The sequence below is a fragment of the Salminus brasiliensis genome, chromosome 1, assembly GCF_030463535.1.
Source record: "Salminus brasiliensis chromosome 1, fSalBra1.hap2, whole genome shotgun sequence".
Lineage (NCBI taxonomy): Eukaryota > Metazoa > Chordata > Actinopteri > Characiformes > Bryconidae > Salminus > Salminus brasiliensis.
Window position 1 is genome coordinate 74235290 of NC_132878.1, and position 24828 is coordinate 74260117.

The following is a 24828-nucleotide window of genomic DNA, read 5'->3' on the forward strand; positions in this document are numbered from 1 at the left end:
CCAAAAGTCTATGTCACTCAAAACCTGTCCTTTTAAATCAGCAGATTTTGTACATGGTTTCTTAATCTGAATAAGCCTGAAGTAGATTCCCTGTTTTTGTAATACAGGATCTGAGTCTTTAAACTGTCTGACTAAACTATGGTAGCCCAATTTGTTCAGCATAGTCATGTATTGGTGCACCCATTCATTAGGCCTGTCTCTCATTCTGTCTCAATTTTATCAGCTTTTTCTCTCTTTTTACTTAATCCCTTGTAGAAGACGACTATCAGAGCCATGTAGTCAGTCAGTTAAGACATATGTCTGAAAACTAGAATCTATAGCAGTGTTCAAATTGATAAAGAAAAATCCCTGGTTAAGTTCCCTTCACTGTTCCCGCACACAGTGAGGTTACACGAACCTCATTAGCAGTGAAACCATGTGGTTGTTTTCCTGAGTGTTGTTAGCTGATGCTCGTGGAGTGTGAGATGTGTGAACAGCTTGGCAAATGGAGCACAAACACACCTCCATCTGATGCTGCTGGGACCAGCCTGCCACCAGCAGGCTTTGGTGCAGTGTTGTATGTTTGGTGCAGTGGCGTGCTTGGGTCGTTTAGGCCATCTGCTGGTGCATTTGCAGTGTAAATGACTTTTTAAAAGTATTTTCAAGGCACAGTCACAAAACTGTCTACTGAGCCCTTTAAATATTGTAGAATTCTCAGGAAAGGACCAGAAAGGCTAATGATCAGTAGAATAAAGAGAAGGGTTTAGTTTATAAGCAAACTAATAGCTTTGACCTTGAAAGGAATTACTAAGCAATTGAGCGACGATTGCTCAGTAATGATAAGGTATAATGCCCTACATCTTATTTCTCTTTTTACTCAATGTAGTCATTTCTAATTTCCACCTGTTAGCTAGGTCATGCCCTATCATACAGTATCATCAGCACTGGAAAAGTGAAGGCATCTTCTGAACTCTTCTACCGCAGATTCAACATTGTTAGATGCTTACTGCCAATCCCATTACATTGGCTAACACGTGTCCTTGCTGGGGGGAAATGGACGCCTACCCTAAATTATACTGTCTTGCTGTTTGTGACAGCGTAAGGGATCGAATGTACATCTTCTAACAGTTGCACCAATATTTTGACAGTTTTACCAAACGGGAACCACATTCGACTTTTTGTCACTAAATAGAACTCAGTATGACCATACAGTTATTCTTTATTGTACATGAGGTATGGCTGCACAATATCTTGCATGTTTTGTTGGCTTTTGCAATATTGGAAGAACTGTAATATGTAAATACTGCCTCTAACAAATCATTGTGTTACTGTTATACATCCATCAGCCATAAGGACCCGGTGCTATATGTTCTGGAAAATCATTTTTTTATGATATGGGCCCTTTTAATAGTTTTAGTTGCACCAGTGTACTATTGTACTGTTTTATTAGGCTTGCTCTGTCAGTAGTAAATGAACTCTTGATGCACATACTGGCACACTTTTGACATCTACACACACACACCCCATCATAAGGCTGTTCATACTGAAGGTGACTCACATACTCGTCATAGAGACTTCTCAGAACTACCTGCCTTGCAGAATATGTATGGTTTTCTGTGAGCAAGCAAAATGCATATATATGCATACACATACGTGTGGTATGTAGACATTCACACTGACAAATATACACTTATACACTTGTTATGCTACAAAGAAGTCAGATGTGGCCTTAACCTAACAATAAAATATTAAGGCATTATGCATAAGTATTAAATATTTGATGATGTTTTGTGCATCTGCGACAAACCAGTGCTTAACTTCCAAGCAGTTTATGAGGGAAGCATAAAGGAGGCGCCCACTGACTTTATTTTCTTATCTTTATTGTGTCAGTAATGATGAGGAGCTCCCGAGCTGATTACACAGACTGTTAACTTAGCTCAAACCCGTAAACGCCACTGTCCCTGTGGGAGGGTAAAGCACGCAGGGTTGTAAAGTTCTGATTAAAAGACACTCAGCAAGCACAGGGAATGTGCAAGAAGGATGGTAGTGATAACACATTCAGGAGCCATCACCGTCACAAAAGCTTGTTTATTACAAAGCAAACGTTAAGCCATTAGAAGATGAATTTGTGAGTTTGTGTTATCTGGTATGGTGTTCTGTGTAATTTAATGTAATCATATAGTTGCATGGGACTCCATGAGTGGTCTAGCACACTAAGGAGCTGCCACTATTAGGATCGCCGGTTTGAATCCCAGGTCATGCTGCCTGCCATCTGCAGCCAGAGCCCTAGAGAGCACAGTAGGCCTTGCTCTCTGTGGGTGGGTAGATGGATCTGCTTTTCGCATCACGTCAGTGTGATGCTGGTAGGCATCTGCTAGCGGATGCATCAGTGCTGGGGACCCGGTGGCTGGTTGCACATGTGTTGGAAGAGGCGTGTGTTGTGTCAGTCCTCACTCTCCCAGTGTCGAGATCATTGCTTGTGACGGGGAGAGAATACAAAAAACATGCTTTTAGTGTAAAATTGGAAGTGATTCTGATTGATTTAGGCAGACATTGCAGCTTTGTATTTGACTTACAGCTGTATGTAGGTGTGTATTTATGCATAATTAAACCCCTCATAACAGCTTTTTGATCCCCTGTTTCATATAACAGTCACTATTTGCTGACTAAGTGCTGCAACTGTTAATTTCTTTGGTGAATTAACAGTAGCATTAATGTTGTACTGACTACAAATGTTATCATAATGAATGACTCCCTCACTGTCCTCCAGATGGCGGTTAGAGTGAGGGGTCTGACAGTAAAAATGCTCCAGAGCCTGAAGAGACTGAATGACTTTGCCTCATATAGTGCCATTGTTGACAACTGTGTATTTTCTTCCAAATTGGTTACAGAACACATAAAATGCAATGGCCGAGGCAGTTATAGTGCATTTTATTACATGTTAAGGCTCTATCATGGATCACACTGCAATTAATAGTAGTTTAGTGCAGTCTAGTACATTGCGACAACTACCACAGTGGTTATATGTGTCTTTTAATCTACTCTATACCTTTAAGTACGTGATAGCACATTCCTTTTTGAATTATTTATCAAGTCAAATGACTTTTCCAAACAGGAACACTTGCCAAGTCACATGCCCTGTCACAGTGCATCCAACAATAGAGGCAACAAAGAACTTTTTTAATACAGTGATAGAAACAAAGTAGCAGAAAACTCCAATTCTACATGCCAGTCCTTTTTAGTCTGAGTGACAATGCAGCGCTATGCTTGGGCAAGACTCCTAACACTACACTGGTCCACCTCAGTAATATGAGTAACCTTGTAAGTCGGTCTGGATAAGAGCATCAGCTAAATGCCATAAATGTAAATGTAAAGACAAGCATCTCAGTGTGTTGCTTGTGAGTTGCCAAGTATGGTTGATATTGAATACCAAGTTTTATGGTGTGATGTAAGCATCTTAACCAGCCCTCATTCTGTGGGTGTTTTGCTAAGTAACATTCCTGTGTTGTTCGCCTACAGGGCCTTTTATCTGGACAAGTCCAACCTGAACCCGAGCCCTGCTCCAAAGGCTGCTTTCATAGACAAGGTGTGTGTCTACTACTGGTTTCAAACGATGCTGTGTCATGCTATTTATCGATCTCTTGTGTGAATCCAATTATCTGTCTATCTCTCTCTGTAGCTCCTGCGTCCTCTGAATGCTGTAGATGAGCTCTACAGGTTGATGGAGGGTTTCGTGTGCTGTGGGAGGACGGCGACGTGTGGAGCGTCCGGGGTCGGTCTGATTTCTGTGGCCTCAGAGCTCTGCAGCCGCCTGGGGGCCGTACACATCGTCCTGTGTAACAGCGGAGTGCATCGGTCAGTATGACAGACACACATACAGATTATTACACGCACATGCCTGCACACTCTCCAAGAGCATTTTTGCACTTAAACTTTACAAGCCCTGTTTGTCTGAATAATTCATAGACGTTATTGAAGAAGACAAATTTGACAAATTTTTGACATTTCTTTGTCAACGAATCAGAGAGCTTCTTTGTCTTAGTTTTTTAAGTAATAGTAACTCCACCAGGTGTTGTTGTGATGTAAAAACCTCACCTCTCAGACACCTTGACATTTTACACAGTGTAAAGAATTATGTCAAAAAGTGAAAACAACACAGATGCAAGGACAATGTGTGTCGTGTGTGTCTTCTTCCTCCATTCTCTCATGTTTTATGGCTTCTCCCTCTTGGTCTTCATTATGATCTGGTCTGTTTTTCTCCTTCGTTTCATCATGTTCCTTACACATTCATTTTATTATTAATCTCCCTCCTCTCTAATATGAACATTAACCCTCTTGACTTATTAATGTGACATACTAAAAATACCCATCCTGTAATTACTGTTCTAATAGGCTTATTAATATGCTGTCTCATGGGTCTGGATTTAGTGAGGTGGGCATTTTTCACTCATGACCAGACAGCTCTGTCTCTTCTTTAGTCCAGAACTTCATTTATCTCATTGATCCTGAAATATCCACCCATTTAGCTCATCTGACACACTCTTCCTCTTCAATACGCTAAGCTTGGGTTTCTCAGCATGGTTAGCTAAGCGTACTCTGGGCCACAGAACCGCTTTGTGCTGCAAGGTCTGTGGTCTTTATATTTCCAGTGCAGAAAACGACGGAGGCCGTATATGTGTCAGTGCTGCTTTGCATGCACAAAATTAATTCGAAAAAAGAAAAAAAACACAACTTGCAGTTCTCCATTTTGCATTTAGTCAGCATGCTAACCTGCTAACTCTGTGAAATCAGGGTGAGTATACGGGACTGGACACACAGCGACAACAGCAGCTGACGCATAATTATTATGAGACACCATGCACTTCCTGGTCCTAATTTAGCAACACAGCAAATGGAAAAATAAGTCTAATGGGTCTGCACCAGCACAGAACCATTTGGCCCTGCGGTAGACAAGAGGCCTATATTTGTCTTTTGTCTCCTTTCTTTTGCTGTTCTCTTTATCTTATTGTTTTTCATTCTATCTCTCCTGCTCTCTCTACCTGTCGTCTTTCACTTGCTGCCTTTCTCTATCATATCTCTCTTAGTTGCAATATGTAGTAATATAAGCACAGCATGGTACCTTGCCCATAATGTGCTGAGTAATGTGTTATTGCTGGGGGGGGGTGTAGAAGTGTTCCAGACAGACATCTGTAGTAGTTATAATAATAATAATAATAATAATAATAATAATAGTAATAATAATAATAATGTGACGCATTATTTTAGGATTTAATCACAGTGTAGAATAGCAAACAATGCAGTTCAGTAGGTTAAACCTCACAGTAGTTTAAAGGATGCACATATAGATTTATAGAAAACAGTTATCTTAGTTACAAGTGAATAATGATTAATGAGTACTGAGGCTGTACCATAAAGTGTATATTATTAAAAATCACATATGAATAACACCTGATTACATATTACCCCAAAATACTACTTGCATAGTAGCGTGAGAGAGAGAGATTAAGAGTAAGCATAAGAGTGAGAGAGAGAGAGTGCTCTTTATCCTTTGCCTGTTTTACTGATAATACTCCAGGGCTTCTGATGAGTCTGGCAAAAATGTATGTAATGTAATGTGACATACGCCATTACACACACACACACACACACACACACACACACACAGCACTCTGTGTTTGCCATATTCTTAAAGGGTATTGGCTGTAGCAGGCTAAGGTGTATACGTGACCATGCCCTTGTTTTGGTTCTGCAGCTGGGTGTCACTGTGATTACACTCCCTTTGGCCGGGCCTCAGGTGCTCAGGCCCATCACGGACACGCCGATTTACTGCCCTGTCTTTTCATTTAAACAGCTTTTACTCTCACACACATTGACTGCAACACCCACACGCAACCTCCACTTAGCCCGTGTGTGCTATGCTATGTTATAAAGCCCAGATATAGCTCAGATTACTCTCACCCCTCAGGCAAATTGACTGTGAGGCTGCAGGGTGTGTTTTTGTTTGAGTTTATGGTCTGGCGAGAAACCACACACAATTTCTTACTCCATGTACATTTGATTACCAAGGCCATGCACTGGAGCTATGAGGCTAATGTATACTGGAAAGTATATATTATAGTATAGTTCACTGTGTTACAGTAAATTACTGGCTGCTGGTTGCAGTACTTTGCTGTTCTTTCCTAACAGGAAATAACTGTAAAGTTACAACCATATAAGTAATGCAACTCAGTGGTCAGCAATTTGTGATACATTGATGTAGAAAAGAAAGTCTATATGTATGTAAAAAAAAAAAAAGAAACATGCTGCAAAACGTGCAGTGCTCTTTATTGCCCCATTTATTCCTGCAGCACCTACTTTGGTGATTTTGCTTTGCTGATTGTTCAGAGAGCCAAATCCTCTGTGGAAATAAAGCCCATTCACATAAATGGTAAGCGGATACAAGCCTAGCTAGTTCACACACCCCACATACAAAATTGCAGTGCATTACATAGCAAATTACAGGCTAATCACTGAGAGGCAATATAGCTCTAACTTTAACTCTGGTGAATTTGCCGACTTCCAGCAAGCATTTAGTCATTGAATCGATTTTGAAATGCTGCACATGTAAGTGATTCCAACATCGATTAAACATTAATTGTTTGCTGGGAAAACGGAATAACTACAGATTACGGCTACAGAGTCTACAGAGAGTTATTAGTGGCTGTTAAAAACTGTACATTATGTCCTAACATAATGCAGCACTCAAACGTAGTAGCACAAACATAGTATCACAAACCACAAGCTGTGTTAACTGCAGTATTTGTTAGGGTGGAACATCAGCGCAATGCAACACAACGCGTCAAAAATAGAAACAGGGTCCATCAAAAATGGGGCATCCATCAAAAACAGGACGTCTGTCAAAAACGGCATGCTGCATTGCTCACAGCTGGTGTGGACAGCTTTATTGGTTACAATAAGAGCCTTTTGTTTTTGTTGTTGACGCTCATATCGCTTGCTGTTAGGACTGTTACAGTAAGTTTTCATAAAAGAATGCTGTATTTTAGATGTATTTTACCATGAGAACTTAATGTTTAATATTATGAAGTCCTGCTAATGGTTAACAGTGTAGCTCACTGTATTGGAGGCTTACACCTCACCAATTAGCAAGTTGTGGTACATAGTCTCTAATAGACTTGTTTCTGCAGACTCTCTGTTATCTATAAATACGGACTAAAGTACATTACACAGCTAAAAATGACAGTGACAGTGAACCTGAATTATGTTTGTATGTTTGAATATTTTAGGTATTAAACTTTTCAGTTTTGCAGTTCCGGTGCAAACAGGGGAAAAAAATGATACCTTAGTTTTTCATGCTCATTTCTCTAGAATGTCTTGGCCATATTGAACATGCAGTCAGTGCAATATGCATCATTGAAATTGCATTACTGAGTGAATGAACAGTTAGGAATAGAGCCGCTTGTGTATGAGGCTGTGCGGTATTAATAGAAGCTACATGGCTCCTCTCCAGCAGATTAGTCACATACAAAAACTGCTTGGTCAGAGAAATCACCCCATGTTTGTGTTATTGATTAGATTTCTTGGCCTGATGGGTAAAGTGTAATAAGGGTGAAATGACGATTCTCTGATTCAGCACTGCATGTTGCACTCTCTGCCTTTCCCAACCTCATTTCTGTTTACTCAAGCTGATAAGTATAGACCAGTAGACCGTGGGCACATGAATAAATGCCAGGCGCTCTCTTTGCTTTTAATGAATGTGCTGATTGTAAAAGAGAGAAGAGCCACACTAATGGCACAGCTTGCGGGACTAATGTTTCTGTGTGGAGGCCAGTTTTCTTTCGACAGATTCTACTACTACTAGAACTAAATTTAGTAGCTTCTCTCTCTCTCCACTTTACTGATGTTCAAAGCATCTGACTTAGCCTTTCTACCTTAGTGAATGGACGTAGACTGCGGGGGTGGAAAACACATTTTTTGAGTTGTACTTTATTCTGGTATTAGTGAGTACTTTCATTCAGTTCTTTTCCCAGATGAAAAAACAACATGACTGATGCACTAGGAACATGGCACAACATATTTCTTGGCTGATTATCATAATAATACATCTGGTGTATGAAAGAAAATTGTGTAAATTATTCCTTCACCTATTGTTCTGGAAGGTTTACATTTACATTTATAGCATTTAGCTGATGCTCTTATCCAGAGCGACTTACAAGGTTACTCGTATTACAGAGGTGGGCCAATGTAGTGTTAGGAGTCTTGCCCAGGGACTATTATTGGCGTAGCGCAGCATAGTCACCCAGAATCGAAGGGGAATCGAACCCTGGTCTCCCACATGGTGTTGTAACCCAGCGGCAGGTAGTGGTGTTATCTGTTGCGCCACACCAACCACTCTACTTTGCTTTAGTAAGATTTGTACTTTAGTTGCATATTTCTGAAAATTGAAAACTAGAACACTTATTAATTTAGACCTTTTAATCACTATTTACACTGTTTATCTCAAAGACCACAAGCTTTCTCTTGTCTGCACTGTACTGTGGTGGTACATTTTATTCCACAAAGTACAAGCCTCAAAAATACAGTGTAGGTTATTGAGGTAAACGAAACTGTTACTAGAATGTTATTGAATATCAATTAAACTGTTACTAGAATATCTTGAAATCAAAGTACCACCCTAGTAAATACTACCATTGTCTCTGTAGGGCTTGAGTTCATTATGTATTTAATTTATTTGAAAATTAATATCTAATTTAACTTTCCTAATTTATTTATTTATTTACACATAATAATTCTTGAATTTATTGTGGAAATGTTTGTTATAGATTCTCCATTTTTATATAATTTCGCCCCCACCAAAGAAAAAGGGAAAAGATATCATTTGAGATGATCTTCAATTAAACTTGATCTAAATTTGAAAACGTAAAACTGGGTAAATAACGTAAACTCTCGTAATGATAATCTTGGTTTAATGTCTGACAGTATGTTTTATTGTTCAGAATAACCTACAAAATAATTGTGGTATGCTAAACATTTTGTGGAACCTCAGTATCCACCAGGTACATCAGTGGAGCTCTTGTGTAAAGTGAGGTTCCATCCCTGCCATCTTCTTTTACTTCCCCAGTGTCGGAGTGCAGGAATGGAGCGAATAAATCAGTGGGTTGTAGAAAAACAGAGGCTCCTTCTGCATAAATCACAGTCCTACTATCGTCACCCAAACCTGAGTGAAAACCATCACACTCCATACAGAAAGCACATCCTTCTGCTGAAAAATTACACATGCACAAACACACACACACACACACACACACACACGCACACACAGACAAACGCTTTCCTCAGGCTCTTCATCTCATCTCTTTGTCTGCCGCCATGTTGTAAAGCCCATACATTATAGAGGAGTATTAAACGCTCCAGCCTCCGGCCTCTTGGCTCAGTATTATTTCTGCTTTAATTATCCTGGGCCGATGTTGTGCAGTTGAGGTAAGCTCCTGCTGGGAATGGGATAGATACAGGCTGTGTGAAACTTTCATATTACCATTTCCCATAATCATCTACTAGTACTATTTAATTAGAAATAGATAACACCACTTAAAAAAGACTACCCTTATGTAGGGTTTTTTGGAATGCTTATATTTGATTTATATAAGGTTATATATGAGGTCATGAACACCTTAAAATCATCAGTTAGCACATACATTTAAGGAGCAATCGTTCAGTCATGTTCTGCTGGTTCAGCTCGGTTCAGCTGATGATTCAGCGCAGTAAAAGCCAGCCAGGCTAAATTACAGCCTCCACACCATGGGGTTAGTCTAACACACTGATACAGTGAAGACCTCCAAAGTTAACTATGGCAGAACTCTTTTGGAATTTACTGCCAATTTTAGTCACAGTCTGGCCTAACATTGCAAATGCACCAGTCAACCAAAACATTATGACCCCATGCCTAATCTGCAGTTGGTCTTTCACATGGTACCAAAACAGCTCCCTCTACAAGACATTTCAGCAAATCCTTGAAGTCCCTGATTTGGCCCTCATCAAAGTGGATCAGGAATTCACACCTGCATCTTACAGATATCCCACATGCACCATTGTTTCAAGTTAATCCATGTTCTTCCCTTCACCTTCTGTGAATGCTTAGATTGTACAAATACAAGTACAAATACACAGAAGGTACAGCCATTAAAATATGAGTGTGTAGAGCTGTGAGTGTCTGTACAGATAGCTGTGAGTGTGTGCATGGGGCAATGAGTGTGTATGGAGTTAGAGGTATGTATTCTCCCCACTTTCCACAGCTATGCTCTGCTGCTCTCCACCTGCTGTCTGTCTGAGAGACGGATGTTTGCAGGGGGTCTCGGGGGAAGTTTGTGTGTTTTGGGCTGGTGGACGGTCTGGTTTGAAACAGCAGCACTCTGAAAGCTCCTGCGTGTGTCCTTCAGTCGCTTTGTAAGATATTCATGGTAACCGCAGAGGCAGACACACATACTCTAAATCAGAGAGGACGTGTCTATATTCAGAGAGGAGAGTAGTGCTGAATGTTCATCCATTTACTGAGAGCATCTACCATCAGTTCAGCGTGTAAACACCGGCCTCAAACACCGGTGCGCTGGAGAGTCTCCTGATGTTTATAGCTTGACTTTGTTCTTAGTTATCCGAGATTTATATCTCTTGTTCTTTGTTTTTATCTCTCTCTCTCTCTCTTTCTTTCTCGCTCATTCGCCTCTCCTCGTAGCTCAATTTCTCTGTCTTGCTTTCATCTCTCTCTCTCTCTCATTTTCTTATTTGTCTCGCATCTCCCTTGTCTCTCCCCTTTCTCACCTGTTTCCCCCCTTTCTCCCTCTCTGTATATTTGTTTGCATTTCCCTCTCCTTTTCATTCCCTTCATCCTCTCTCTCTTCTCTTGCATCTCTTCCCTCTCCTTTCTGTTCCTTTTCTCATTTCCCTCTCTTTCTCTCTCTCTCTCCCCTCTTTTCTCTTCATTATCTCTCATTTCTCTCTCTCTCTCCTCTCTTATTCTTCTTTCATTTTCCGCTCTTTCTCCTCTCTCTCTCACTCTCTCTGTCTCTTGTTCTCTCTCTCTCTTCTGTTTCTTCGCTTTCCATTCCAGCTTCTGACATTCTTTGGGGGCAGTGGGGGCTCAGTGGTTTGACCACCAGGCTATTGATGGCAGGGCAGGCTATTGTGGGTTCAATACCCAAGCTTAACAAAATGCAACTCTTGAGCAGGGTCCTTAACCACATCTGCTTTGCGGGGCCGCAGCAATGGCACGTGTGATCACCGTCACTGTGTATGTGTGTGTGTGTGTGTGTGTGTGTGTGTGTGTGTTTTCACTGCACATAAAGGCCAAATTTAATCTGTGTCAAACACAAATGGTGACATGGGTTTCGTGTCTTGTCTTCCCTCCCACCTTTTTAATCTCTGCTCCATTACATTTAGTCAACGTGTGTCTGTGTGTGTTAGTGTGTATGCATGTGTAGTATACGTTAACGTGCTTGTTCTTTTTGGGTTTTGTAGGTGTACTCTGAGTGTGACGCTGGAACAAGCACTCCTCCTCGCCCGCAGTCATGGCCTGCCACCCCGCTGCATCATGCAGGCCACCGACGTCATGAGGAAACAGGTAGAGATCCAGATCTTTCACCCTCCTCATCTCACTCCCAGACCTAACCTTTATAGCCTTTAGTTAATGTAGAGCTCTAACTCACAGCCCTCAACTCACAGTTTCACTGTTACTTATCTCTCTGCTTCTTAGCTCAGATAAACCAAGGTGAGGTGTTTGTAAGCAGCAGAGTGGATATTTTATCAGGGTTTGAGTTTGGTGAAACGATGCTGTTTCGTATACAGCACAGTTTTGCTGAAGAAAAATAATCTTCTACATTTTGCCATTTTGGCTTTTCTTTACATTTTTTGACCTCAAAGCTAACAGAATGGAAACTGTTGATACAGAGTGGAAATGATTATGTTGTGCTTCTTGAGTCTGGTCTTTTTTTCCCAGCTTTTTTCCAGTGTAAAGTGAGGTGCATTTTAAACTAGAAGCAAATACTGAATAATTTACTGTAGTCAGTATAGTAACACAGATCACAGATCTAGGGACCTGGGCTTGTGGGTTTGATTCTTAATGTCTGGTGTGTTTTTCCTATGGACATTTGGAAATGCTAAATTGCCCCCTAGGGTGTGTGTGGTACCCTGGAGTGGACTGGGACCCTTTCTAGAGGTATTCCTGCCTGGTGCACAATGACCCCCCACCAAAAACCCTATTCAGTGGATAAGAAGGTGGATGGATGGCAAGGCCTCTTTTTTTTAACATGAGGCGGCATCTGACTGGAAAACCAGAGATGTGCATCCAGACACAACTAAAGTTATCAGAGCACCATTGAGTTCAGTGCACAGAGCACCTGACCCCAGGACCTCATGTAAGCCAAGGAACCAGAGGTCACCATTACCGCAACACATCTGGGGGCTGTTCTGCCTCAGAATGGAAATATTACATTTGAGGGCAAAATCTTCTCAATGGCAAAACAGTGGTGCATGGGCAGTGTATTCACAACATACTATGTGGAAACGATTCTGTGGTGTAGCTTTTGGAACTCTTCAGATGCTTGGTTTCGTCCACCACCAGGTTTCCCTACCAATTCCCCTCAGAGATAGTGAGTGTGTTGGAAGTTCAGAGTAAAATGAAGCACAGAGCTTCATCATCAGGAGGCTCTGCAGCTCAGATAATCATAGGCCACTAATCAGTTCTTGCTGTGCAGACACAAAGCCTGTTCTACTGTTTTTGTTTAGCTGACCCAGTTAGCTTAGCATGCGCTGCCTTTGCAGAAATATTACTGCTACTGACGCTACTGTTGGTTTTAATAGTGGATTTATTTTTATAGAGGCACAGAGGCATGTTTATTAATCAGGGTGAAACAGGCTTAACAGCTTCTCCTCCATTCCTTCTATTCTTCACGCCTGTTGGTGGAGTCTGTCTGTCTGTCTGTCTGTCTGTCTGTCTGTCTCTCTGTCTCTCTGTTTCTCTCTCACTTCTCCCTTGGACTTTTCTTTTTACTTTCTGCCTGTTTAACTCTCTTACCATCCTTCTTTCTATTTCTCCCCCTATCTCTGCTTGGACTGTCTTTTTCTTTCCCATTCTGCCTCTTATAGTCTCTCAGTATCTTGCTCACTCTACCTCTTTTTCCTTCCACTTTTTACTCTCCGCTCCTTCTCTCTCTGTCTCTGTCTTGCCCTTCCTTGTCTCTTTTTCTCGCTCCCATCATCTCTTTTTTTGTTTGCTCTTTTTTAAAAGACATTCTGTCTTTCTCTGTGATGCTCTATCACTCCTGTCTCATTCTCTCTCTCTTTCCTTCTTGCTTTCCCCTTCTTTCCCTCTCTCTTACTCTCTCTTTACTTCTCACTCTCTCTCCCCTTCTCTCTGTATCTCTTTACTCCTTACTTTCTCTTTCTATCTCACTCTCTCTCCCCTTCTTTCTTTCTCTTTCCTTCTCTTTCTTGCTTTCTCTCTCTCTCTTGCTCTCATTCTCACTCTCCTTATTAATATATAGCCCCTCTATATTACTACTCTGCGGCAGTGTAAGCAGTCAGAGTGTATATTGTTTGTGTGTGTGTGTTTTTTTTCTCTTTATTTCCCGCTGGCCTCACACTGTCCTTCATAATGCGAGCAGTGGCAGCTCGGAAGGAGTGGGGTAATTTTCTGTGCATCATTATGAACTCCCAGGCTCATGTAACGCAGGGCCAGGAGAGTCGGGGTGGAGCTGGAGGTCAAACAGCCAAATCGGTGGCCCTGAGCCAAAAGAGGAGAGATCCAGGGAGTGAACTGTCCTTCAAACCAACTTCAAAATTATACAGAGATCTCAGCATTGCAGTGCTGCATCGCATCATACAGCCAGGAGACATGGATGTCTATGGATTTTAAAGAAGTAGCCTGGCCAAAAATCACAGACAAGACATGTTTGGGGTCTGATGTTTGCTTCTTTAGAGAGTAATGTAGCTAGCTCATGGGCACCATTAAGCATGGTGCTAACTACATGCCTAATTTCTCCATACTTGTTAATAAGATAAGGTTGGATAAGATAAAATAGGCCCCTGGAGTGCACAAGTTTGCTGTACCTGGACTATAGTACACCTTAGTGGTGAAGAACCCCCACCTTAACTCTGTGAATAGATGTACCATTCAGAAATTCAGAAGTACAGCGTAAGATGAAAGTCTTCTAGTTTACTGCTGTTCAGTTAGACCTACAACAGTGATGGATATGTTTTAATGTAGCTGAACATAGGTACCTTGGAATATTGTAAAGCAGAACCTCCATAATACATGTACAAATGAAATAATACTAATAATAATAATAATAATAAAATGGCTGCTATCGATCACTGTACTTGCAGCTAATGTCAACATACAGTATTTCCAGTCTAACTCAGACATATCTTGGCTAATCCTCTTCATTCAGAGTAGGAGTAAAAATCGTATGTATTTTATTTGTATTATTATTATTTTTGCTTAACTGTCATTTTAAAATTGTCATTCATTTGGTGTTCCAGTCATAATATCATGGATCTCTTACCTGAACGTTGTCGCAATGTTTTTAAAGGCCTTGTTATTAAAAATTGCCATAGCATATCACTATCTTTTGGTGAAAAGAAGTTGAGCATGGTTGATTGTGAGATTCCAGGTTCATTCCAGCCTCAGTAACCCATGATAGCTTGATGTGTTGTAGTTGGCAGTTTAATAAAGTATGCAGCGGAACACACCGCTTGGGGAGGCGAGCCTCTACCCTCACCGGTCCCACTCAGACGGCAGATTAATGTGGAGACAAATGAGTGTCTCTACAGCTCCCTCTGGCCGGCTATTTATTCATTCACAAATGTCCCACGCCTCAAACAGCTGTGGAAAAGTTTTGTCCATCTGAACATCCACCAGTGACTGGTAGCGCTGCTGTTTCAGTTTGTGAGCACTTCTTATAAAAGGTGAGCTGTATTTAAAATTTGTGAAGATGAATTAATATGGTCGTTTTGTAAAGGGCAATTAAGTTGGATAATAAAGGTGTAGCTGCAGTGAGGAGAATGTTCCTTTTTGTCTGTAATTTACTGAGATTTGTTGACGTTAAAAACGTAAAGAGAGGGTATTGACTGTGATAAATGAAGGCTCTTTATGGGCATGGGTTTACAAAAAGCCTTCCCAGCATGAAGGCCAGTATCTTCACAGCCATGAGGAAAATAATTCAGTTGATATTCTTGATATAGTATTTTACAACAGCTTGTTGTGGCAATGTCAATCAAATTATAGATCTAGAAATATTTGTCTTATAATAAAGGCCTTTAAATGCCTTATGACAGAATGCCATGAAAATACATCTGAAGAAGAGAAACAGTTTGTGCTGTTGGGGGAAATTTTTCTTTACATTAACTCTGTTCTATTTCTTATCTCCTCCCTTTATGCTGAGATATCCCTCACTGCACTGCTATATAGTGGTGCTTTAAATGCCTGACAGGGTGGTTGGACAGTTCTGTCAGTTTGTCTGGTTGTATTGGGGGTTATTTGGATGGATGGATGTATGGGCCTGCTGCTTGGGGTGTAATTGCTGATGTTATCCTAGGACACGATAAGGAAACGGAACTGCACTTAAAGGGCCTGCTTATACCTGCCCACCCTAATGCACTGCCTGGTTAGTTTTCCACAGAGATCAGGAGACTTTCTGTGTATGTGTTTGTGTGGATGTGTTTGTTATTTATATATAGGAGAAATTGCTTGTACATATACACACATGGACAAAATTGTTGGTACCCCTCAGTTAATGAAAGAAAAACCCACAATGGTCACAGAAATAACTTAAATCTGACAAAAGTAATAATAAATAAAAATTCTATTAAAATAACCAATGAAAGTCAGTCATTGCTTTTCAACCATGCTTCAACAGAATTATTTAAAAAAAAAAACTTATGAAACAGGCCTGGACAGAATTTATAGTACCCTTAACCAAATATTTTGTTGCACAACCTTTTGAAGCAATCACTGCAATCAAACGATTCCTGTAACTGTCAATGAGACTTCTGCATTTCTCAGCAGGTATTTTGGCCCACTCCTCATGAGCAAACTGCTCCAGTTGTCTCAGGTTTGAAGGGTGCCTTTTCAGACAGCCTGTTTCAGCTCCTTATAAAGATGCTCAATATGATTTAGGTCAGGGCTCATAGAAGGCCACTTCAAAATAGTCCAATGTTTTCCTGTTAGCCATCCTTGGGTGTTTTTAGCTGTGTGTTTTGGGTCATTATCATGTTGCAAGACCCATGACGGATGGTGCAATATGACACTGATGTTCCTTGAGCTTGAAGTTCACATTTAATCTCTTTAGAAGTTTTTCTGGGCTCTTTTGTTACCATTCGAATTATCCATCTCTTTGATTTGTCATCAGTTTTCCTCCTGCGGCCACAACAAAAAATTGTTGGTACTTCTTGGTAATGCCACCATGCTTAACAGTTTGTCCGGTGGCCAATACATTTGGTCATTGTGGCCTTTTCCTGCGTTGTTCCTGACCATCCATACTAACTTGCAGTTTGAGTCTTGTTTTAGACCTTGCCAAAGTGGCTACAATAAAAGTTGCAGTCCAAAACCTTACTCACTTACAAATGTTTGAACTGATTGTCTTGGAATATATAGTTATATAGAAATGACTGACATTCCTGATGTTTTCTCTATGGTTTAAACCATGTAGCCGCTCTGTTCACTGTATAAATAATTGTAGATGTATAGATACAATAGATTGTAGATGTCATTTTACATTCACTTCCATTCAATCGTTCAATGTTAAGAATGTTCTTGCTGTCTCCTGTGAGGTCATTTTGAACCATTTTGAAGATACATATTTTTCTTTGGACATATAATAAATAGGACATTTAGGCATTAACATTAAGGCATTTTATTATACTGCAAAATCTGACATTATATATATATATATATATATATATATATATATATATATATATATATATACTGTACATGATGCATTTAGAATATATATTTAATACATACAAATACTTGCATATGCAATATGCATTATACATATGCATGATCCCACCAGCTGACAAATTATAAATTCAAATGTGTGTATGTGTGTGTGTAATGTCTGATTTTCGCTGTTATTCCACCATGCTTGCCTTGCACTCAGTCTCTCAGCTGTGTTCCTACAGCGGTGCTTTAGCAGCACTTCGTTTTCCCCCGCTGATTCTCCACCTGCAAAGCCCCCAGCTGACCTGCCATGCTCAAGCAAATTGTGGGCTATTTGCGGAAACTGCTAATGTCTGGAAAACGGCAAAGATTTACGTTTTCATTCCCTCTGCGTCAGAGCGCAGGTGGGCACCCGTCATTTTGACATGATGGAGCTTCACCTGCTTGGATTTAAAAAATGTCTGTTAACCCTTAGAAGTGTTGCTGTTGTTTTACTCAAGGCTTTGATTCAATTATTTATTTATTTAAGTAAAGGTTTACATTTTTACATTCAATCTACGTTCAGTTATTGATAGGTCTGTGTGTGATCTTGGGACTTTTCCGGTTTTTGTGTGTGAAGAAATGTGTAGAGAAGTTTTTTTTTTTTCTATTCATCACAGTAAGCGTGGACACAACATAATAAAAATAAATTCTGTTCTACTTACAAACATAAGATATGGTACTGAAAGCTCACAATCTGTGCGCTTTGGATCTTGGAAGAAATGTAAGAAGAGTTCACTTTAAAATACAATTGAACTGTCCTGAAGGAATCATTCAGTAGAGGCCAATACGAGGTCTGCTCTACCTTCTCGCAGAATGACCTGGAACTCTATCAGCTTTTGTGTTTTATATAGTAATTATTGCCACAAACAAGCCCATTGAACCAGTCTGATGAGGCCAGTGCTCCTGGACTCCAGAGAGTTATACATGAAGCACGTAAAGTCACGAGTTCAAGTACTTGGCAAGGTCCAGGACCCGTTTTTTTTTTTTCATTTTCCTTATGAGTTATGAGATTACAGTGCCTGTGCAAAAAGATTTCTTTGCTCTTTCAGTTTTGAAAATGTTCCAATTAAAAAAGAATAACAGCTCTGACCGATACACATTGCTCTTAACACTGAGTCATGAAACAGCAGCACATGTTTTGATCCAGCCGTTGGCGGAGGACTTTCACAGAAATTGGATCTGTAATTCTGAGCCCACTGCCGGCTGGAGTGTTTAATGAAGGCACAATTAGATTCATCCTCCCATTTGTCTCTAATCTAATTCTGAGCAGATAATCCAGGCTTAGCTTTATGTTGACACTCTTCTCTTTTCATGCAAAAAGCAGTGGTTCTCACTTTTTGCAGAAAATCTCTGTAATCCGCCTACTGTTTCTGCTCTACGCTCAAGTACTGCCTCCGTTTTACCTCTCCTTACAAAAAAGTATTCCGACTTGACTCAGAATCATGTGAGGTTTGGCTCTAGTGCAAAAATTTAATTTTATGTTGCCTCATTGCTGAGACAGATGTGCAAATGCACACACAGAGCTTGTGTAGTCCCTTTAGAGAAGTACTGCCAATAGAATAGGACTCCCTGGAGCAGAGAATCATGAACGTGTTGGCACCATGCCTAATGCATAAAGTGTGGGCTAGAGGGGTTGTAAAGGCCCCCAGCATTGAGCTGTGGAGCAGTTTGTGTTCTCTGAAATGGTGGTGGTGCTCCATCCAATACTTTTGGGATGAGTTGGGAATGAGGTGGGGTCATGTTCTTCCAACATCCTGACCTCACTAACACGCTTGTTGCTGAACGCATTGACATAATCAAAGCAGTGCTCCAAATTCGTAAGTAATCGTAAGTCTCTCCTGTACAACAAAAACTCCAACAATGAACAATGAGTGTGTATGATGCACGTATTTAGTTAAGTCATACTAAATGAAGTTTTTATGAGGTTGTGAAATATCAAGCTCAAAATAAAAAAATAAATAAAACAAGATGATGTCATAATGGTCTGACAGCCAATCAGTTGCTTGTTACTATGCAGTTTCTGCAGTTGCTGTCCTCTGGCTGGTGGTGTTCACAGGCTTTTTGTAATTGGCCTAATTTGTTGTCCTTTATGATTTGTGCATTTGTCCATAAAATACTCTGAAAAACATAACTTTACCTGCATTGTGATGTCCTAAACTAACACCTTACTGTATTGCCCACCACTATATCACTGCTCATTTACAGTAGAGCGGTAATTCCTGATCACACTCTTGTCTTTTTCTTTCAGGGGGCCAGAGTGCAGAATTCGGCTAAAAACCTCGGAGTGAGAGACCGCACCCCATCTTCAGTGCCAAGGTACCCAGAACACACACACACACACACACACATTTACAGCTGGGGGTGATAAATATGTTCCTACTGTACCTCCATATCCAATCAAAGCCATACAGTAAAACCAGTTTTGACAAATACAGAAACTGACAAAGACATTACCAGAAGCATAACAAAGCAGGAATAGTCATTGTTTTAAAGGGCAATAGGGTTCATTTGCACAGGTTCAATCAAACCCTGAACAACCTGGAAAGAGCATTTTCTCTAGGCTGTGGTTTTACAATATGTACGTTTCGACAGCCATCACATTATGCTGCGGATGCTGGCAAGCCTGTTTCTGGGAGAACTGGTGCTACAGTGTTCTGTTTGACAGAAGGAGAGGCAGAGAGAAATAGGATGCAGTAGAACGCCTCCTGAGAAGCTGGGGTTTTGTAAAACAAAACAAAAATGGATATTTTCACATTACAGTGACTAAGGGCTCGCCCACCCTGTGCACAAGACAGCTGTTACAGTACAGTCAGTGCGAAACCTGGGCTTTTCATCAGCCTCCGATCAAAGCAGGAACCAGGAGGGTAGTTTGATTTAAAAACTGACAGTAATATAGATTAATTGCAGTTGAAGACTTTGAGTCAGCAAGCTACCAGGATCATTAACAGCTCACAGTGGATCTTTGTCCTATGTAGCTCCTAAACATAAGAAATGTCTTGATTGCACTTTGTGAATGTTTAGGTGAACACAAACTAGTGTAATTAAGCTGTTATTTCATTATTTGTGTAAATGAAAAGTAGAGGTGGGCGGTATACATATGAAAATGCAACTGTCCCTCGGTCACTTCACTAGATAGTCCAGTTTGTTTTTTGAGGCAGCCGGTCAGTATTTGTGGTGCCACCTCACTCAGTCGGATACATCAGTACAACACTCTGCCTTATGGAAGGAATGACATATAGCATTTACCAAATTCCAGCAGTAAATGGACGCTTATACATGGATATATACAAATGAATGAGATGTATGAGAGGGAAAAATGTGCATCTCTGAGAGTTTGTAGAATTTTAACAATGAATTTGTGCTCCAAAACTGATGTGCATCTGCTTTTTTTCCTTTCAGACTGTATAAACTGTGCCAGCCTCCTCCCCCGGATGGTGACCCATGAACCCGATCAGCCTGAATAATGTACACATACACACCTCCTAAGGGGACCGTCTGGAAGTCCACCCACTCTCACAATCTGCAGGACCTGTCATGCCTTGTTTCAATGCGAAAGGAGTTTCCAGTGTAAATACTGAGTTCTAGTGTTGTTGTAGCTTTTTGAAGCCTGTGTTGTTATTCTCGTTGTTGTTTTTTTCCGTTCCCTACTGCAAATCTACATCTCATTTTGGACTGAAACTCAAAAGAAACAGGATGTCTCCGTCTCTAGGCTGCTGTTAAAACCTCACAGTCCATATACTACAAACTACAGTGAACAAAATTATGCATTTAGTTTGCTTGATTCATGTGTGTGCATACATTTCCAAGAGAAAACTCCCTGTATTTTCCTTTAGACCTTCAAAGCACTTCTTATAAACCTCAAATACCAGGAGATTTTTCTTGTTTATCCCTTTCCCGTGAAGTACCTGTGCATTTTATTCATTTGTTTTTCATATCAGTGTTTTGCCAGTATGTCCCACGCCATTAACAACTGTAATAAGGAGGCAAACTCACAGGGCTTTTCGGCTGGAGTTTGGTGCTCCTTTTTTGGTGCTGCCCCCCACTAGAGATGAGAAAAGTTTAAAAAAAAAAAGAGGGACGGTGAATTTGTTCAATGTGGTGATGTATTGAGACTGAGGGTTTATATGTGGCTAAGTGAGAGGTGTTTGGGGGCATGGGCCACCTCCCAAAATTAGGTTGAGTCACCACACCACGCAGAGTTGACTCGCTAGGGTTGGTTACATCTCGGTTATATAGGGTTTAGTCTCACAGGCTAGACTTCTGCCACGTGTAAGAATATGATGCTTTTCACCCCCAAAGTCCATGGATTTTGTTTTTAAAGGTGCATTCCTCCATCTCCATCGCCCCTAGAAAGCAGCTCCTTGCTTCTCCTGACTAGAATTTTGAATTGTGTTTAACATCAGCGTGTGAATAGTCATTCAGAATGCAACGGACAGAATCATAATGCACTATATGGCCATAAATATGGCCCACACCTTCATTTAAGTATTCTCTGTACTTAAATTCACACCTGAATTCCACATACATCTTTACCAAGTGGTTCTCTGAGGGTTCTTCAGTGAAATCAATGGGTAACTCAAACTGTGGCAACTCAAAATAGCACTTGAATGCTTCAATGTTTGTTTGCATGGTTGAATGGTTCTTCTCAATGGTGAACATGTTGTATGGGGTACCTGGATGGTTTTATATAGCACCAAAAAAGGGTCCCCCTTTTATTATGAGTCAGTACGTGTATTTCAGGATGATGTAGATAAAATCTGATTTGGTTAATACATTTAAATAAATGTGTGCTTATATATGTTACCCATGTGGGAAAGAATGGGTCAAGTCAGTTCAATGCATTGCATTTTTCAGTGTGCACATTTTTAATGACCCTTTTAATGTAAGACGTGTTCTTTGAATGACGTGTTCCTCTTTTTGTACATGATATGTTGTTCTGAAAATGATATACAGAAGAATATGAACAGGTTTAAAGCCTTTATAGCCTTCCCATAGCCTTTATAGTCTTGCCTTCTCTTTCTACAGTCATATTATGGTATGGAAAGTTTGTATAGTCTAATTGGTTGCTATAGATGATCCTCAAGTGTTTAAATGTTGAATAGAGTTGATTTGCTTGTTGCTGCATTAAGCTAAATACAGTACACTCTCAGTGAATGGACTATAACATGCTGGGAAGTGTGTTCTAAACAGGCCTTGTGTACGTAGCGCTTCTGAAATATATATCAGCTTACATGTTCAGTACTCAGGAGTAATTCTATATGATGTCTTGTTTTAATGATGCTTAACACAGCAGAGTAAATTGAGCTATTACTATGCAAATGAAGGGAGCAGAAAAGGGGGTGTACCAGCCATCTCCGTGCCTGTAAATGTCTTTTCTAAATAAAAACGAGACACAACAGTCCAGACGTTTCATTACAGTGCAGTACCTCTCCGTGACGCGCCTTATCATTCGTGTTTAACCACAGTACGAGAAATGTCAGAGCATTCTTACTGTAAAGGTATACTAACAGCAATGTTGTTGTGATTGGAAACAGCACTAATTTATTTGAATTAAAATGACCCAATATGATATAGATCATCAACATGTCAGATTTTAGTGAATCTCAAGCCCTGTTGAAAACTTCTGTACTATAAACTGTGTAATGTCAAATTGTAGTCATTGATTACTATTAAACATTTTTTTAAGGTATATGTATTAATGACTCTGTTGTCTGTAAGAGTGGCTTTCAGACTGGTCCCCAGACAACCCACAGTTTGCTCCATCCGTGCGTTGGGGACTTTGGGACAGACCTAACAAAAATGGGGTAAAAATGGTGTGAACATACTGGATAACCTTTTCTAGAAACTAAGCAGAGTGTACACATTAATCCACAATCTATCTACACTATATGTCCTAATGTTTGTGGACACCCTTTCTAATAAATGTATTCAGCTACTTTTGCACCATATGCTGACACAGATGTGCAGATGCACACACTCACAGTTTGTCTAGTTCCTTAAGAAAAGCACTGCCAGTAGGATAGGACTCTCTGGAGCCGATACACATGAGCCTATTGGCACCATGCCTAATGCCTGGTGTGGGCTAGAGAGTTGTAAAGTCCCCTAGCATTGAGCTGTGAGGCAGTGGAACTGTGTTCTCTGGAATGATGGATGGTGCTCTGTGCAATACTTTTGGGATGAGGTGGGCATGAGGTGGGGTGGTGATCTTCCGACATCCTGACCTCACACATCAAAGCTCTTGTCGCTGAATGCAGTCAAATCTTCACAGCTATGCTCCAGAATCTAGTAGAAAGCCTTCCCTGGACACTGGAGACATTTTTTCAAACTGCTGTTAACTCGGTGCTGATAGAACTGGGTTATGAGGAGAGCGAATTTCACTCTTGGTGTCCCTACCATGAATTGCTGTGGCTTCACCAGGGATTGAACCTGCAATCTCCCGTTGACAAAGCCAACTTTTAGACAGTTGCGCCACTTGAGAGCCCAGTTTTTGTGTGTGTATGTGTGTGTGTTTCACATGGATGTGCCAAAGCTGTTTCATTCAACTTTAATTGCCCACAGTAGGTCAGCAGTGAAAAATGTCTGTCAGTGGGGCTTAGGTCTGGATGAAACATCAATTCTATCTGTTCAGCTTAAAGCAGTTCAGCCCCATCCAGTCACACTGAAGGTAGTAGGATCACTTTTTGAATGATACACAATACAGAGTAGCCATTCAGAACATATCACTGCTGTCGAATGAAAAACATGTATGTACATATTTGGCTGTTTGTAGTTTTTTTCATGGTTCATGGAACCCTGTAGCTGTTCTGCACACAGTGTGAATAACTCTGGATGAAAAGATCAATAAAAATACGCTAAATTACTTGGAATGAACTCTTATTTAACACTGACCTCCATTCCAAGTTCAGAGCAACTTTGCCTTCTCCTGTAAAGTCACCATTTTGGAGATACATGTTTTTCATTGGACAGCGATGATATAGAGAGCTCATTTACAAACCCCATCATTTTAAAGAGAGGTTTGTAAATGGTCATTTTAAAGTCAACAATGACTGTTTTGATACATAATCCTATGAAAGTACCATAGGTAGACGTTATGGGCCATGAAGCAGAAGCAAAAGTAGCTACCAAAGATAAACCTGAGTAAAACTCCAATCAGCTCCAGAATCTCGTGCAGTGCTAAGTACCTTTTGGAACTATAGCGGAACATTTCAGCACATCCAGCATCTCTCCTTCAGCACAGGAGCTGAAGTCTGTTAGACTCTGTTCTCTTCTGTTCTGCTCTTTTTCACTGCAGCTCCAAAGTGAGACGTGTGAGCAATAGTAAAGCAGCCCAGGAGCTGAACCAACACAACAGAATCAAAAGAGTGAAAAAATGAAATCTCAATATACAGGACTTTCACAAATGCTGAAATAGAAGTCAAATGATCATCACATTACTGTGGAAATGCATCACAATATTGCAGTTACATATTTGTAACATTTATATATACAGGATATGTCAAGCAGGTAGTCCATATATGGAATTTAAAAAACAAATAAATAATATGGAACGCAGGCGAAATGCAAAAGGTAAACACTTACAATGACACTCACTTAATGAAATCCACACTGAAAAAAGTCAGGTATCAAAATCGAATCACAATTTAAACATCAACAACTTTATTTACTACATTTGGCAATAATAAATCAATATATCATTAATATCACATACTTTTGTATTTCAGTTTATTCTTTATTATATATCGTTCAATGCAAAACATGTGTCTTCAAAACTGTGGTCCTAACATTAAATGGAAGTCAATGTAAAAAAAAAGGTTTATTCAAAGTAATTTAGATCAATTTTATTGGTCTATTCTTCCAGTTATTATTATCCAATTATT

At 40.2% G+C, this 24828-nt stretch overlaps 1 protein-coding gene across 1 annotated transcript in view; it reads left to right on the forward strand.

Moving 5' to 3' along the window:
• prex2 (phosphatidylinositol-3,4,5-trisphosphate-dependent Rac exchange factor 2) overlaps positions 1-22632 on the forward strand; it is a 156906-nt gene extending 134274 nt beyond the window's left edge. The window contains exons 36-40 of the mRNA XM_072688847.1: positions 3499-3565; positions 3659-3834; positions 11488-11590; positions 19200-19267; positions 20351-22632. Coding sequence (XP_072544948.1) covers positions 3499-3565; positions 3659-3834; positions 11488-11590; positions 19200-19267; positions 20351-20396 — 460 coding nt within the window. The 3' untranslated portion in view covers positions 20397-22632. The remainder of the gene's footprint in view (positions 1-3498; positions 3566-3658; positions 3835-11487; positions 11591-19199; positions 19268-20350) is intronic.
• The last annotated feature ends 2196 nt before the right edge of the window (positions 22633-24828 follow it).